The sequence below is a fragment of the Nerophis lumbriciformis genome, linkage group LG18 (genome assembly GCF_033978685.3).
Source record: "Nerophis lumbriciformis linkage group LG18, RoL_Nlum_v2.1, whole genome shotgun sequence".
Lineage (NCBI taxonomy): Eukaryota > Metazoa > Chordata > Actinopteri > Syngnathiformes > Syngnathidae > Nerophis > Nerophis lumbriciformis.
The window spans coordinates 11,136,035-11,150,562 of NC_084565.2; the positions used below are offsets into that span (position 1 = coordinate 11,136,035).

Below are 14,528 nucleotides of genomic sequence, written 5' to 3' on the forward strand. Positions count from 1 at the left end.
CTATTTCTTCTGAAACATGCAACACAACTAATAGTCTGCATGAAAGGTTGCTATTTCTTCTGAAACATGCAACAAAACTAATAGTCTGCATGAAAGGTTGCTATTTCTTCTGAAACATGCAACAAAACTAATAGTCTGCGTGAAAGGTTGCTATTTCTTCTGAAACATGCAACAAAACTAATAGTCTGCATAAAGGTTGCTATTTCTTCTAAAACATGCAACAAAACTAATAGTCTACACAAAAGGTTGCTATTTCTTCTGAAACATGCAACAATACTAATAGTCTGCATGAAATGTTGCTATTTCTTCTGAAACATGCAACAAAACTAATAGTCTGCATGAAAGGTTGCTATTTCTTCTGAAACATGCAACAAAACTAATAGTCTGCGTGAAAGGTTGCTATTTCTTCTGAAACATGCAACAAAACTAATAGTCTGCATGAAAGGTTGCTATTTCTTCTGAAACATGCAACAAAACTAATAGTCTGCGTGAAAGGTTGCTATTTCTTCTGAAACATGCAACAAAACTAATAGTCTGCGTGAAGGGTTGCTATTTAATCTGAAACATGCAACAAAACTAATAGTCTGCGTGAAGGGTTGCTATTTATTCTGAAACATGCAACAAAGCTAATAGTCTGCGTGAAAGGTTGCTATTTCTTCTGAAACATGCAACAAAACTAATAGTCTTAGCAACCTTTCGTGCAGACTATTAGTTTTGTTGCATGTTTCAGAAGAAATAGCAACCTTTCATGCAGACTATTAGTTTTGTTGCATGTTTCAGAAGAAATAGCAACCTTTCACACAGACTATTAGTTTTGTTGCATGTTTCAGAAGAAATAGCAACCTTTTGTGCAGACTATTAGTTTTGTTGCACGTTTCAGAAGAAATAGTCTGCATGAAAGGTTGCTATTTCTTCTGAAACATGCAACAAAACTAATAGTCTGCGTGAAAGGTTGCTATTTCTTCTGAAACATGCAACAAAACTAATAGTCTGCATGAAAGGTTGCTATTTCTTCTGAAACATGCAACAAAACTAATAGTCTGCGTGTAAGGTTGCTATTTCTTCTGAAACATGCAACAAAACTAATAGTCTGCATGAAAGGTTGCTATTTCTTCTGAAACATGCAACAAAACTAATAGTCTGCATGAAAGGTTGCTATTTCTTCTGAAACACGCAACAAAACTAATAGTCTGCGTGAAAGGTTGCTATTTCTTCTGAAACATGCGACAAAACTAATAGTCTGCGTGAAGGTTTGCTATTTCTTCTGAAACATGCAACAAAACTAATAGTCTGCACGAAAGGTTGCTATTTCTTCTGAAACATGCAACAAAACTAATAGTCTGCATGAAAGGTTGCTATTTCTTCTGAAACATGCAACAAAACTAATAGTCTGCATGAAAGGTTGCTATTTCTTCTGAAACATGCAACAAAACTAATAGTCTGCGTGAAAGGTTGCTATTTCTTCTGAAACATGCAACACAACTAATAGTCTGCATGAAAGGTTGCTATTTCTTCTGAAACATGCAACAAAACTAATAGTCTGCATAAAGGTTGCTATTTCTTCTGAAACATGCAACAAAACTAATAGTCTGCGTGAAAGCTTGCTATTTCTTCTGAAACATGCAACAAAACTAATAGTCTACACAAAAGGTTGCTATTTCTTCTGAAACATGCAACAAAACTAATAGTCTGCATGAAAGGTTGCTATTTCTTCTGATACATGCAACAAAACTAATAGTCTGCGTGAAAGGTTGCTATTTCTTCTGAAACATGCAACAAAACTAATAGTCTGCGTGAAAGGTTGCTATTTCTTCTGAAACATGCAACAAAACTAATAGTCTGCATGAAAGGTTGCTATTTCTTCTGAAACATGCAACAAAACTAATAGTCTGCGTGAAAGGTTGCTATTTCTTCTGAAACATGCAACACAACTAATAGTCTGCATGAAAGGTTGGTATTTCTTCCGAAACATGCAACAAAACTAATAGTCTGCATGAAAGGTTGGTATTTCTTCTGAAACATGCAACAAAACTAATAGTCTGCGTGAAAGGTTGCTATTTCTTCTGAAACATGCAACACAACTAATAGTCTGCATGAAAGGTTGCTATTTCTTCTGAAACATGCAACAAAACTAATAGTCTGCGTGAAAGGTTGCTATTTCTTCTGAAACATGCAACAAAACTAATAGTCTGCATGAAAGGTTGCTATTTCTTCTGAAACATGCAACAAAACTAATAGTCTGCGTGAAAGGTTGCTATTTCTTCTGAAACATGCAACAAAACTAATAGTCTGCATGAAAGGTTGCTATTTCTACTGAAACATGCAACAAAACTAATAGTCTACATGAAAGGTTGCTATTTCTTCTGAAACATGCAACAAAACTAATAGTCTGCGTAAAAGGTTGCTATTTCTTCTGAAACATGCAACAAAACTAATAGTGTGCATGAAAGGTTGCTATTTCTTCTGAAACATGCAACAAAACTAATAGTCTGCGTGAAAGGTTGCTATTTCTTCTGAAACATGCAACACAACTAATAGTCTGCATGAAAGGTTGCTATTTCTTCTGAAACATGCAACAAAACTAATAGTCTGCGTGAAAGGTTGCTATTTCTTCTGAAACATGCAACAAAACTAATAGTCTGCATGAAAGGTTGCTATTTCTTCTGAAGCATGCAACAAAACTAATAGTCTGCGTGAAAGGTTGCTATTTCTTCTGAAACATGCAACACAACTAATAGTCTGCATGAAAGGTTGCTATTTCTTCTGAAACATGCAACAAAACTAATAGTCTGCATGTAAAGTTGCTATTTCTTCTGAAACATGCAACACAACTAATAGTCTGCATGAAAGGTTGCTATTTCTTCTGAAACATGCAACAAAACTAATAGTCTGCATGAAAAGTTGCTATTTCTTCTGAAACATGCAACAAAACTAATAGTCTGCGTGAAAGGTTGCTATTTCTTCTGAAACATGCAACAAAACTAATAGTCTGCATAAAGGTTGCTATTTCTTCTAAAACATGCAACAAAACTAATAGTCTACACAAAAGGTTGCTATTTCTTCTGAAACATGCAACAATACTAATAGTCTGCGTGAAAGGTTGCTATTTCTTCTGAAACATGCAACAAAACTAATAGTCTGCATGAAAGGTTGCTATTTCTTCTGAAACATGCAACAAAACTAATAGTCTGCGTGAAAGGTTGCTATTTCTTCTGAAACATGCAACAAAACTAATAGTCTGCATGAAAGGTTGCTATTTCATCTGAAACATGCAACAAAACTAATAGTCTGCGTGAAGGGTTGCTATTTATTCTGAAACATGCAACAAAACTAATAGTCTGCGTGAAGGGTTGCTATTTCTTCTGAAACATGCAACAAAACTAATAGTCTTAGCAACCTTTCGTGCAGACTATTAGTTTTGTTGCATGTTTCAGAAGAAATAGCAACCTTTCATGCAGACTATTAGTTTTGTTGCATGTTTCAGAAGAAATAGCAACCTTTCACACAGACTATTAATTTTGTTGCATGTTTCAGAAGAAATAGCAACCTTTCATGCAGACTATTAGTTTTGTTGCATGTTTCAGAAGAAATAGCAACCTTTATGCAGATTATTAGTTTCCAATAACAGAAAATGTAGAATTCACCGCATTGTTGTAATAAATGGAGGTCATAAGAGTGAATATGCACACTGAAGTGGAGTTATCCTCTAGAAATAATCCAGTGCTTGACTATGTTTCCTTCCTGACCTGTGGCAGACCACCAAGGCCTTCCTGCCCCGCATGCTGGAGCTGCAGCGTGGTCACGTGGTCTGCATCAACTCCATCCTGGCCCAGTCTCCCATCCCCGGGGCCATAGACTACTGCACCTCCAAGGCCTCCTCCTTGGCCTTCATGGAGAGCTTGACGCTGGGCCTGCTGGACTGTCCCGGCGTGGGCTGCACCACCGTCCTCCCCTTCCACACCAACACCCAAATGTTCCAAGGCATGCGAGTCAGGTGTGGAACTCGTCCGACCCGGTTTATGACCTGGCTTGGTCCTGCTGGTATCTGCAGACGGCGTTAGATCAGACTATGGGCTTCTAAAATAGCTCCGTATTCTTTATTCGCTTCCATTTGAAAAGGTCAATCTAAATTACACCGTTCGTCAGTACACTTTAGTGAGGGTCAATAAAATATGTCCCCGCTTCTTTGAGTCCTAAAGCCTGCATTCACTCTCTTGGTGGAAACATCCATCCAAGTGTGGAACTTAATTGTCCTGCTGGTTAGACACTTTTATCCAAAGTTATCTATTTTGCCTGAAAAGTTCATAGGCTGAGTAAGGAAGACTTGGTATGCATTAGTGCTGTCCCCATACCAATGTTTTGGTACTGGTACCAAAATGTACAGTATTTCAATAAATAAAGGGGACTACAAAAATGTCATTGGCTTTATTGTAACAAAAAATGTTAGTGTACATGAAACATATGTTTATTATTGTCATTTAGTCCTTAAATAAAATAGTGAACATACTAGACAACTTGTTTTTTTAGTAGTAAGTAAACAAACAAAGACTGCTAATTAGTCATATATATTTGTATTAGTATTTTTTTAATATACAGTACTAACAGCATTTCATGATTAATATTTATAAATTAAGATTCTTAATAAATTATGGTAGAATAAGCACACATTTGATTGGTAAAGCACAGTGTTGTCCGGATACTAATATTTTGGTACCTGTACCAAAATGTATTTCGATACTTTTTGATACTTTTCGATACTTTATTAAATAAAGGGAACCACCAAAAATTGCATTGTTGGCTTTATTTTAACAAAAAATTTTAGTGTACATGAAACATATGTTTATTATTGTCATTTAGTCCTTAAATAAAATAGTGAACATACTAGACAACTTGTTTTTTAGTAGTAAGTAAACAAACAAAGACTCCTAATTAGTCATATTTTTTTTTTATTAGTATTTTTTTAATATACATTACTAACAACATTTCATGATTAATATTTATAAATTCAGATTCTTAAAAAATTATGGTAGAATAAGCACACATTTGATTGGTAAAGCACAGTGTTGTCCGGATAATAATATTTCGATACTTTTTGATACTTTTCGATACTTTATTAAATAAAGGGGACCACCAAAAATTGCATTGTTGGCTTTATTTTAACAAAAAATGTTAGTGTACATGAAACATATGTTTATTATTGTCATTTAGTCCTTAAATAAAATGTTGAACATACTAGACAACTTGTCTTTTAGTAGTAAGTAAACAAACAAAGACTCCTAATTAGTCGTATGCAGTAACATATTGTGTCATTTATACACCTATTATTTTGTACACATTATGAGGGACAAACTGTAAAAATGTGTTCATTTACTGTTAATATCTGCTTATTTTCTCTTTTAACATGTTCTATCTACACTTCTGTTAAAATGTAATAATCACTTATTCTTCTCTTCTTTGATACTTCACATTAGTTTTGGATGATACCACACATTTAGGTATGGATGTGATACCAAGTAATTACAGGATCATACATTGGTCATATTCAAAGTCCTCATGTGTCCAGGGACATATTTACTGACTTTATAAACATAATATTCATTTTTTTTAAACGAAAAAAGATGTTGTGATGCTACAAAATATCAATATAATCATAGTAGTATCGACTAGATACGCTCATGTACTTGGTATCACTACAGTGGATGTCAGGTGTAGATCCACCAATGGCATTTGTTTACATTGTGACGGCGGTGAGCTACGGTGTGTAGTGAAGCATGTTTAGCTATTCCTCGTCCTGCAGTGATAATGATACTTGTAAGAAACTTACTTTATTTGTCGCCATGGAGACGAGGATTAGTGATTTAGAAGTAGCTAAAACACTGTGGATGGATATTAGCCGCTAGCTATCTAGCCATGTCTTAAAGCACCTCTTCCTGAGGGTGTTTCAGTGTTATAACTTCACCTTTATCTTTACTTTTTACACCAAAATGCGTCCATTCTCCCTTTTCTGTCTACACACTGTGTCTGCTTGTAAGTACTCTGTGTGTGTGCGCTGCCCAACATGCTCCTCCGCTCGTAAAACCAGCAATGACACGACGTGACGACGACGAGGGCCGGAGGGTGGGGGACAGGTACTTTTTAGAGGCAGTATAGTACTGAATATGATTCATTAGTATCGCGGTACTATACTAATACTGGTATGCATTACATTTGGCCTTTCCTGATACTTTCTTTCCAATCAAACCCTCATTGGACCAATTTGGGGAATATTAATCAAATGTGTCACTGTGTTTATAAAAACTATGCAGAGAAAAGGGTTAATCCTCATGTACATCCATGTTGACATGCACGTTGCAATGTTAAAGGATTAGGCTTGTACGGTATACCAGTACTAACCTAGTACTGCAATACTAATGGATTAAAAACAGTACTATACTGCTTCTGAAAAATACCTATTTTTATTTTTGTGGCATACGCTCTGTGTACTTACAAGCAGACAATCTGTGGAGACATAAGAGGGAGAATTGATGTATTTTGGCTTGTAAACAAACAAAGGTGAAGTTTGACACAATATGTTACTGCATACGACTAATTAGGAGTCTTTGTTTGTTTACTTACTACTAAAAGACAAGTTGTCTAGTAAGTTCAACATTTTATTAAAGGACTCAATTATTCTTTGATTGCAACAAGACTTATATATTTAATGTATCATAACAGTTTTAGTTCAAATAAAGCCAATAATGACATTTTGTTTGTGGTCCGCTTTATTTAGAAAAGTATTAAAATGCATTATGGTACCGGTACCAAAATATTGGTACTGGTGGCTGGCGGACATTTAACTGTTAATCAACACTGTAGGCTCGGGCTGGACAATTATGGCACAAATAATAAACATGATTATTTTTGGTTGACATTGCAATCACGATTATTAATTAATAAAAAAAAAATAGTATTTATTAGACCAGCAAAATTAACCTTTGAATATAGTTTAAAAAAACGGACATAAATTAGTAATTTATAGATAAAATCAATCAAAGTTTATTTATGTAGCTCTAAATCACAAATGCAAATGGGGGGGGGCAAAAAAGACAAGCGGCAGGTCAACTGGTCTAACACATAGTCTGTTTAAAAGTGAGAGTATATAGATTAGTTTTAAGGTTGGACTTAAATGTTTGTACACATTGAACTTGTTCCTCTCCGCAATTATAGATATACTTAATGTCATGACTTGGTCCTGGGGTTTAGTTTTTCTCGAAGGCAACGGAAAGTTGGCTCGGGCGAGACGGGAATGCAGGTACATTTTTATTTAAACACCATAAACACAAAACAAGGAAGTAAACAAAAGGGGCGCACAATGGCGGAGAACAAACTATGAAACCAAACACTTGCACAAAGGCAAAAACTATGAACAACAAAAAACACTAACTGTGGCAATAATAAACAAAACTTACTTGGCATGGACAAAAAGGAGCAGCGTGAACGATGGGCATGAAAAAAGAGTCAGAAATGTGCAGAGCATAAATGTGGGGATGTCACCAGAAAGACAAACTGAAAAACAATGAACTTAAATACTACAGACATGATTAACGAAAACAGGTGCGTGACTCAAAACGTGAAACAGGTGCGTGACGTGACAGGTGAAAACTAATGGGTAATCATGGAAACAAGACAAGGGAGTGAAAAGCCAGAAACTAAAGAGTGCAATAACTAAACAAAACATGATTACACAGACATGACACTTAAAGGGGAACATTATCACAATTTCAAAAGGGTTAAAACCATTAAAAATCAGTTCCCAGTGGCTAAAAAATATATGGTCTTTTTTCTGCAACATCAAGGTATATATTGACGCTTACATAGGTCTGGTGATAATGTTCCCCTTTAAGTGCAGGTTATTTTGTTGAATACTTGTCTTTGCACCAGGAACACTCTTTGTTTTTACTTTCTATTTGCACCACAACATCACAATTTATTATTTCTATCTACAAACTACAAAAGCCGTGAAGTTGTCACGTTGTGTAAATGGTGAATAAAAAGAGAATACAACAAATCCTTTTCAACTTATATTCAATTGAATAGACTGCAAAGACAAGATATTTAACGTTCAAACTGGAAAACTTTTTGCAAATATTAGCTCGTTTGGAGAGTTGAGGAATGCTCATCAAAGTCTTATTTGGAACATCCCACAGGTGAACACGCTAATTGTTGCTTGTTGACTGAAATCCTCCGTGTGGTTTCCCTGGTCAGATTCTGTCACGTTCAAACACTGAGGACATCTATTAAACAAGACAAAAGGCAAGGAATCAAACAGAGACAGAATTCAATTTGGACTCAATATTGAGGAGAGACATGGCCACTGCACTCTCTGTACAGTCCTGCACCACGCTCTGACGAAGAAGGTTTTCGTCTCCTCTTTTATTCAGATGTTCAATGTTCACGCACCAACACATGTCACAGCAGGAATGGGAAGTATGTAAAACAGTCATTGTTTTCGGTCGCTTTGAAGACCAAGAAGAGGATTTCTCGGGCTTGGGCTCTTCCTGGATCCAGCTGGGGCAGGTGTTGGAGGACAATGGATAACCCCTCCCGTCTCCTGACCACAGTGACTTCAAGAGGGCAGCGGGTCGTAAATAGCGTTGATCTCGGTTACCAAATAGTTGGAAGAGAGTTTGTGAAATACTTCAAAGAGAGTTCGTTTAACACTTCAAAGAGAGTTCCTCTGGAAGTTGAGCAGATCCTGCCATCTGTCCGTGTTGAAATCACAGTGGCGTGTCACAAGCCTTCTTCCTCTTGTTAGGCCTCGAAAGACAGCCTTCATCTTCTTATCAGGAACATAATGTAATACAACGTTTCTTTTGTGATAACTTACAAACAATTATTCCAACAGATTCCCTCATCTGTTTCCGCCCCTCAAGCCTGAAGTGGTCGCCCAGAAGACGGTGGACGCAGTCCGAGCGGGTGTGGCCTTCCTCTACCTGCCTTGGACCATGCACGCCCTGGTCGTTCTTAAAAGGTGAGGTTTTCTTTTTGTCTCTTCTGGTATGTTCTACTGATCCGTCTCTGCTCTTTGTGTTGCAGCTTCATGCCACAAGTTGCACTTGAAGAAATCCACAAGTTTACGGGGAGTTATACCTGCATGAACACATTCAAAGGGCGGACATGAGCCTCCACGACAACCTCCTAATGAAGGCAATATGGACCTAAGGACATGTGGAGGTGCAGCAAGTGCCATAACAAAGATATGTTGGACATGTGGAGGTGCAGGAAGTGCCATCACAAAGACATTTGCAAGGTGCTTAAGGGTGGAACTTTATTTGGACTGAGGGGTTCTGGGCACCTTTTCCAAGAGAGTCAGGGATTATGTACGTGTGACAATTGTTTTAGTCCATTTTTATGTTTCCTGTTTTTTAACTTCCCTTCATTTTATATTTGCATCGTGGAGATAATAAAGTGCAGTTCTAGAGACAAACTTCCTTCTTATTTACATAGAAAAAGACAACGTAGGAGAAAAAGATGGCTGTTTTTAGATTGATAGCAGGTGTGTTAACGGCATACCGGTACTTGCCAACCTTGAGACCTCCGATTTCGGGAGGTGGGGGGCGTGGTCGGGGCATGTTTGGGGGCGTGGTTAAGAGGGGAGGAATATATTGACAGCTAGAATTCACCAAGTCAAGTATTTCATACATATACATATATATATATACATACATACATCCTGAAAATATGCAAACACTGTGTTTGGATAATTGATACTTCAAACTTGCATAAATAAATATTAAGGAATATGACATAACTTGGCTTCTGAGAGCTTCAAAATGTATTGAATAAAATGCTAAAGTTGTTGATAAACAAGCTATTTTAATAATTAAATATGGTCATTTTAAATGAATTATTATAATTTAAAATTAATTATTTCAAATATGTTTATTTTAATGTATATTCTATGGCTGGATGTAATAAGGAGTCAGAAAAAATAAAAATACAATGATGTTTTGAGCAAAATATAGTAAAAATGTATTTAGGTTTTTTTTGTAATCAATAAATATATTTATTTTTAAGTAAGATAAACATAATAATACAATTTATCTCTAGTCTGGATGATTTAGTTCTTGTCACCCTGTTGTCCTCCCGTCGTGAAAAAAAGGCTGTCCTCACTCAGGTCCGCATGGAGCTGGAGGGGGCGTGGCCTCCAGCTCCGGCTGAAAATCGGGAGATTTTCGGGAGAATATTTGTCCCGGGAGGTTTTCGGGAGAGGCGCCGAATTTCGGGAGTCTCGCGGAAAATTCGGGAGGGTTGGCAAGTATGGTTAACGGTTTCTGTTTATTTTCCTTTAATTAACAAGGTTAAAAAAAAAACACCAAAATTCATCTATTTATTAATCTATTTCTTTTCCAGATTTTTCCGCGCTCTACCTTCCACATTTTTCACCCGATTCAAACCATTTCAACTTCAAACTGTTCAGCCTATTCGGGAATCGCGGGCTTTCCCTTGACAAATTCCAAAAACTCCCAGATTTCCCAGAATTCCCGGTTTTCCAGGATGTTTTTTCCATTCAAAATGAATTGGCCATTTTTCAAACTTCCACCATTTCCACATTTTTCAATCCAATCAAACCATTCCACCTTCAACACATTTCACCATCCTGGGAATTTAAACTATCTTTTTTCCAAGTTCAAAACAATTCCAGGATTTTCCAGAATTCCTGGTTTTCCAAAGCCCTATTTCCACCCTTTTTTCTGGCGACTACTCCTTCCACATTTTCAACCATTCAATCCATCCATCTTCTTCCGCTTATCCGAGGTCGGGTCGCGGGGGCAGCAGCCTAAGCAGGGAAGCCCAGACTTCCCTCTCCCCAGCCACTTCGTCCAGCTCCTCCCGGGGGATCCCGAGGCGTTCCCAGGCCAGCCGGGACACATAGTCTTCCCAACGTGTCCTGGGTCTTCCCCGTGGCCTCCTACCGGTTGGACGTGCCCTAAACACCTCCCGAGGGAGGCGATCGGGTGGCATCCTGACCAGATGCCCGAACCACCTCATCTGGCTCCTCTCCATGTGAAGGAGCAGCGGCTTTACTTTGAGCTCCCCCCGGATGACAGAGCTTCTCACCCTATCTCTAAGGGAGAGCCCTGCCACCCGGTGGAGGAAACTCATTTCGGCCGCTTGTACCCGTGATCTTGTCCTTTCGGTCATAACCCAAAGCTCATGACCATAGGTGAGGATGGGAACGTAGATCGACCGGTAAATTGAGAGCTTTGCCTTCCGGCTCAGCTCCTTCTTCACCACGACGGATCGATACAGCGTCCGCATTACTGAAGACGCCGCACCGATCCGCCTGTCGATCTCACCATCCACTCTTCCCTCACTCGTGAACAAGACTCCGAGGTACTTGAACTCCTCCACTTGGAGCAGGGTCTCCTCCCCAACCCGAAGATGGCATTCCACCCTTTTCCGGGCGAGAACCATGGACTCGGACTTGGAGGTGCTGATTCTCATCCCAGTCGCTTCACACTCGGCTGTGAACCGATCCAACGAGAGCTGAAGATCCTGGCCAGATGAAGCCATCAGGACCACATCATCTGCAAAAAGCAGAGACCTAATCCCGCAGCCACCAAACCAGATCCCCTCAACGCCTTGACTGCGCCTAGAAATTCTGTCCATAAAAGTTCAGAAAAGAATGGGTGACAAAGGGCAGCCTTGGCGGAGTCCAACCCTCACTGGAAACGTGTCCGACTTACTGCCGGCAATGCGGACCAAGCTCTGACACTGATCATACAGGGAGCAGACCGCCAAAATCAGACAGTCCGATACCCCATACTCTCTGAGCACTCCCCACAGGACTTCCCGAGGGACACGGTCGAATGCCTTCTCCAAGTCCACAAAGCACATGTAGACTGGTTGGGCAAACTCCCATGCACCCTCAAGGACCCTGCCGAGAGTATAGAGCTGGTCCACAGTTCCACGACCAGGACGAAAACCACGCTGTTCCTCCTGAATCCGAGGTATCCGGCGTAGCCTCCTCTCCAGTACACCTGAATAGACCTTACCGGGAAGGCTGAGGAGTGTGATCCCACGATAGTTAGAACACACCCTCCGGTTCCCCTTCTTAAAGAGAGGAACCACCACCCCGGTCTGCCAATCCAGAGGTACCGCCCCCGATGTCCACGCCATTCAATCAGGACAAAAAAAAAGGTTGGTTTTTTTAACTGGAAAAATTCCCGATTTTCCCGAAATTCCAGGAATCCCGTAATATAATTTCTGAATTCAACATGTTACTTCTTCAACATTTTTTGACCGATTTTGAAAAATTCCAACACCAACTACTTTAACACATTCAGACCATTCAAGTTGTCTACCATTTTCAAAAAAACTCACGCCTTTCCCGAAATTTCCAAATGTTTGGAAAATTCCCATTGAAATGAATGGGACATTCTACAAAGTTCCACAACTCCCACATTTTTCTTCTGATTCAAACTGTTCCAACTTCAAAACAATCAGCCTGTATGGTAATTACGTGCTCGACTTCAACAATTCTAAAACAATTCCAGGATTTCAATTCAACTTCAGCATCCACACGCAATTCCTTCACTAATAGCCTCATCTAGTTGAGATTCAAATCTATTTTACAAGAGTGACCTGGCCAGGAGGGCAACAGAAACAGGTATCATCCATACATAGAACAACAAACCAGAGCAGTCGCACACTATAGGTAAAAGCACAAATTACTTACAACAAACATATTAGACACAATCGGTAAAAAATTTTAATTATTCAATAAAAACATGTTCATTGCCCAATAGAAACAGCTTCTCAATCCTTTAACTTGGGCTGAAATTCCCCCAAAAGTGATGAGTTCAGATAACTTCAGATCCTTTTGTAAGTTATTCCAAGACCATGGAACAGCAAATCTAAAACCTGTTTCAAGACTTGTGTTGGTTCGGAGTTCCTTAAGGCTCTGGATGCTGTGGGGCTGTCTTGGTTGATAAGACTCTGCAGCATCGCGTGGACATCGGGGGCGGTACCTCTGGATTGGCAGACCGGGGTGGTGGTTCCTCTCTTTAAGAAGGAGAACCGGAGGGTGTGTTCTAACTATCGTGGGATCACACTCCTCAGCCTTCCCGGTAAGGTCTATTCGGGTGTACTGGAGAGGAGGCTACGCCGGATAGTCGAACCTCGGATTCAGGAGGAACAGTGTGGTTTTCGTCCTGGTCGTGGAACTGTGGACCAGCTCTATACTCTCGGCAGGGTCCTTGAGGGTGCATGGGAGTTTGCCCAACCAGTCTACATGTGTTTTGTGGACTTGGAGAAGGCATTCGACCGTGTCCCTCGGGAAGTCCTGTGGGGAGTGCTCAGGGAGTATGGGGTATCGGACTGTCTGATTGTGGCAGTCCGCTCCCTGTATGATCAGTGCCAGAGCTTGGTCCGCATTGCCGGCAGTAAGTCGGACACGTTTCCAGTGAGGTTTGGACTCCGCCAAGGCTGCCCTTTGTCACCCATTCTGTTCATAACTTTTATGGACAGAATTTCTAGGCGCAGTCAAGGCGTTGAGGGGATCTGGTTTGGTGGCTGCAGGATTAGGTCTCTGCTTTTTGCAGATGATGTGGTCCTGATGGCTTCATCTGGCCAGGATCTTCAGCTCTCGCTGGATCGGTTCGCAGCCGAGTGTGAAGCGACTGGGATGAGAATCAGCACCTCCAAGTCCGAGTCCATGGTTCTCGCCCGGAAAAGGGTGGAGTGCCATCTCCGGGTTGGGGAGGAGATCTTGCCCCAAGTGGAGGAGTTCAAGTACCTCGGAGTCTTGTTCACGAGTGAGGGAAGAGTGGATCGTGAGATTGACAGGAGGATCGGTGCGGCGTCTTCAGTAATGCGGACGCTGTATCGATCCGTTGTGGTGAAGAAGGAGCTGAGCCGGAAGGCAAAGCTCTCAATTTACCGGTCGATCTACGTTCCCATCCTCACCTATGGTCATGAGCTTTGGGTTATGACCGAAAGGACAAGATCACGGGTACAAGCGGCCGAAATGAGTTTCCTCCGCCGGGCGGCGGGGCTCTCCCTTAGAGATAGGGTGAGAAGCTCTGTCATTCGGGGGGAGCTCAAAGTAAAGCCGCTGCTCCTCCACATCGAGAGGAGCCAGATGAGGTGGTTCGAGCATCTGGTCAGGATGCCACCCGAGCGCCTCCTTAGGGAGGTGTTTAGGGCACGTCCGATCGGTAGGAGGCCGCGGGGAAGACCCAGGACACGTTGGGAAGACTATGTCTTCCGGCTGGCATGGGAACGCCTCGGGGTCCCAAAGGAAGAGCTGGACGAAGTGGCTGGGGAGAGGGAAGTCTGGGCTTCCCTGCTTAGGCTGCTGCCCCCGCGACCCGACCTCGGTTAAGCGGAAGAAGATGGATGGATGGTGTTGGTTCGAAGAACAAACATGCCAAGTATGTCCTGTGACCGCAAACTATGGGGACTGGACTCTCTACGCATAAAAGAACATCAATTAGGAGGAACCAGACCAAGAACTGATTTATAAATAGAAACCATCCATTGAG

The 14,528-nt window shown here is 40.5% G+C and overlaps 1 protein-coding gene across 2 annotated transcripts in view; it reads left to right on the top strand.

The window, feature by feature from the left end:
- dhrs3b (dehydrogenase/reductase (SDR family) member 3b) overlaps positions 1-9,480 on the top strand; it is a 52,192-nt gene extending 42,712 nt beyond the window's left edge. For both annotated transcript variants that reach the window (XM_061978549.1, XM_061978550.2), the window contains 3 exons: positions 3,756-3,994; positions 8,885-9,010; positions 9,076-9,480. In XM_061978549.1, coding sequence (XP_061834533.1) covers positions 3,756-3,994; positions 8,885-9,010; positions 9,076-9,160 — 450 coding nt within the window. In that variant the 3' untranslated portion in view covers positions 9,161-9,480. The remainder of the gene's footprint in view (positions 1-3,755; positions 3,995-8,884; positions 9,011-9,075) is intronic.
- The last annotated feature ends 5,048 nt before the right edge of the window (positions 9,481-14,528 follow it).